The 2,718-nt window shown below is 55.5% G+C and overlaps 1 protein-coding gene across 1 annotated transcript; it reads right to left on the bottom strand.

Moving 5' to 3' along the window:
- Positions 1 to 426: 426 nt before the first annotated feature.
- On the bottom strand, positions 427 to 1,817 carry LOC115680671 (uncharacterized). The gene is made up of 2 exons (XM_056303636.1): positions 691 to 1,817; positions 427 to 592 (listed from the first exon to the last, which is right to left on the bottom strand). The coding sequence occupies exons 1-2, from the start codon at positions 1,586 to 1,588 to the stop codon at positions 507 to 509; spliced, it is 984 nt and encodes a 327-aa protein (XP_056159611.1). The 5' UTR covers positions 1,589 to 1,817; the 3' UTR covers positions 427 to 506.
- Positions 1,818 to 2,718: the final 901 nt, after the last annotated feature.

Here is a 2,718-nt window from a genome sequence, read left to right as displayed (position 1 = left end):
TGTGGTTTTTCTCGGTCCTCCCCACGATCGCTGGAATCATCACCCCCACCCACCCACCCACCAGTCTATGATGACCCAAGACCCCAAAAAGATCGTTCTTTTTTCCCTGCACGAATTCCTTATTGTATTCACAGCTGATGACGATGATGATGATGATATATATGTACAGAAAGCGATGAACAGTAAGGAGGAGCGATGATCGAGAACAGGATCACCGAAGACAACCCCCCCCTGAAGACCACACGCCAGTCCCTGAACCCAATCCAGGGACTGCTGAGGAAAAAGAACGCCAAAGCTCTGACGAAATTCAGTCCCTAGAAAAAGCGAAAAAGATGCTCTTCCTGCTGCAGGGTGGAGAGATCGAAGAACCCTCTCCCTCAATCTCGGCCCCCCGATTAAAAAAAAAAGCGACAAAACACCGGGAAATTCGACAAGAGAAGGACAGTTTCAAAGCCGGAAAACAGAAAACTATAGGCAGAGAAGATTGGCCAGTAAGAAACGAAAACTCAGTTGCTGTGGCGAGACGTGGATACGAGCGCCACCGCCTGCGCCCAGACCTTGAGCCGCGCCTTCACGTCGCGCGGATCGTCACCTGCAAAGCGCCCATCCAAATTTCGACGGGCCATCAGAGTTTCGCTCCTTCAATTCGTATCAAGAGAGAACAAGTTTCAACTGACGTTGTGCGCTTACCGGGGCTCGAAATGCGCCAGTTGGCGATCGGAGAATTCCCGCCGCTGCTCGTGTCGAGCGTGGATCCGGAGATCGAGAGCCGGCTCGGCATCTCCACCATCCGCTCGTGCTCCAACTCGAACCCCAGGTCCCTGCACGCCTTCACCTCCTCCAAGTCCATGCACAGGCTCCTCCTCCCTCCCTTGGGCCTGGTTATCACCATCAGCCCTCCCCCACCTCCTCCTTCGCTCTCCCCGCTGAAGCTGTTGTTGCAGCAATGCTCGTCTCTCTTGAGCTTGTCGCTCTCGCCGCCGCCGCCGCCGCCGCCGCCGCTCGCGAATCTCTCCCTTATGATCCTCCTCCTCGCGTACTTCCTCACCCTAACGGACGTCCGCCCTTCGCTCTCGCTCGCGTACTCCTTCAGCCCCGCCGATCCCCGCTTCGCCGGCCCCCCGCGGCTCCTCCGCCGCCGCGGCGTCGCCGGGAGCGAGTAGCACTCCGGCTCCCCGCCGGAGTCCGACGTCAGCTCGGCCGCCCCCCCGCCCGGCAGCCGCTCCTTCTCGTCCGACAGCTCCTCGTCGGCGTCCCCGTCGAAGCTCTCCACGGACAGCCTCGACAGGTAGCTCGACACCACGGCCGCGGCCCCGGCCCCGACCCCGCCAGTAGCGTCGCCCGCCGCTCCTCCGCCGGCGGCGCCGCCGTAGAAATCCGCGAACGCGTACTCCTCGTCGTCGTCGTCGTCGTCGTCGTCGGCGCAGGAGAAGCTGCTGTTGCACATGGACAGCCGCGAGAGGTTGGCGCGGGCCTGGGGGTGGTGCTGGCCGTCGAGGTAGGGGTCGTCGGCGCCGTCGGAGGACTCGACGTCGTCCTCCGGCACGGACGAGGAGAGGATGCTCGAGGCGGTCTGCCCGGAAGCCATGATGATCAGAGAGCGATCGGAACTCAGATCGGCGAGAATCGATCGATCGATCGACGGAATATATGCAGAGATCACGAAAGTTCTAGAGAGAGAGAGAGTGAACTAGCAGCAGCAGCAGCAGCAGATGAACAGAGTTGTAGAGTGAGAAGTGGAAGTAGATATGAACAGTTTCTTTCCTTGGCTGGCGAGCGAGCAGTTTAAAACAGAGAAGTGTTATCTTCGGAGCGCAACGGGCTCCGTTTCCATCCAACGGCCTTATTTATACGGGATCCCGTTTGGAGACTTTCGGGTTTCCGGTTCTGCCCCCCGCCACCTGTCCTGTTTGCGCTTCCCTTTGGAATCATTATTTTAATTGGTTGCCCTTTTCTTTTTTTTTTTGGGGGGCCTTTTCGTCTCGTGGATATGCATTCGGAGATGTGCGATAAGGACTAAGGAAGATGGGTTCGGTAGGACTATTCAAATCGAGCCTATAGCCATAATAATCGTTGTGTTAAACTCCAACATCATTTGGTAACCCGACATTTTAGGTACGTAGGTAGATCTCCGGCTCCCGTTCGTAGAGCCGGGCAATTTGAATTCGGTTTGATCGGATGAGGAGTGGGTCGGTCAATCTATCCAAGTTGATCCTGATTTGAGTCCATCTGAATATTCCCTTTCATTCGAATTTGCATATAGATCTCGAGATAGCTGATTCGATCGGGGGTTTACAAATTATGCACGGATAGAGACATGACTATCTAAAGTTGATGGATTGATGCGAGTATTAGAATATTAAAATAAGGTTTGAATTTTTAGAATAGTTGATAACTACAGGTTTCACAAAATCTGATTTGGTACTTGTGCGAATGAGCGAGCCATGCGAGGCTGAACCGTGGACACTTACCTAGGGAATTTTGCTGCTGGACAATGGACGGGGAGGCTCGGAGGGGCAGTACGGCCGAGCACGGGGGACGAAAAGAAAAAGGTGACGGAGACGTGTGCGCGCACGAGTTCGCAGGAGCAGTGCCGAACGAACGACAATTATTTGCCTCGCATGCGCACGCCCTCGTCCACTCTTTTTGGGGTTCTGGTCTCTCTGTCTGCCGATATTTCTTGTAACTCCTCCTATTTGCTTACGAGGATGGCAACCA

This window comes from Syzygium oleosum, unplaced genomic scaffold (genome assembly GCF_021117445.2).
Source record: "Syzygium oleosum isolate NSW1041296 unplaced genomic scaffold, Sole_v2.1 Sole_v2.28, whole genome shotgun sequence".
Classification (NCBI taxonomy): Eukaryota; Viridiplantae; Streptophyta; class Magnoliopsida; order Myrtales; family Myrtaceae; genus Syzygium; species Syzygium oleosum.
This window is presented reverse-complemented; position numbering and strand designations above follow the sequence as displayed.

Bases quoted from the DNA above. Each gene is read 5' to 3' on its own strand.
- LOC115680671 (XM_056303636.1), bottom strand. From the start codon at position 1,588: ATGGCTTCCGGGCAGACCGCCTCGAGCATCCTCTCCTCGTCCGTGCCG. The intron at 593-690 runs GTAAGCGCACAA...GGCGCTTTGCAG, and splicing joins CTGGCGCATTTCGAGCCCCG to GTGACGATCCGCGCGACGTG.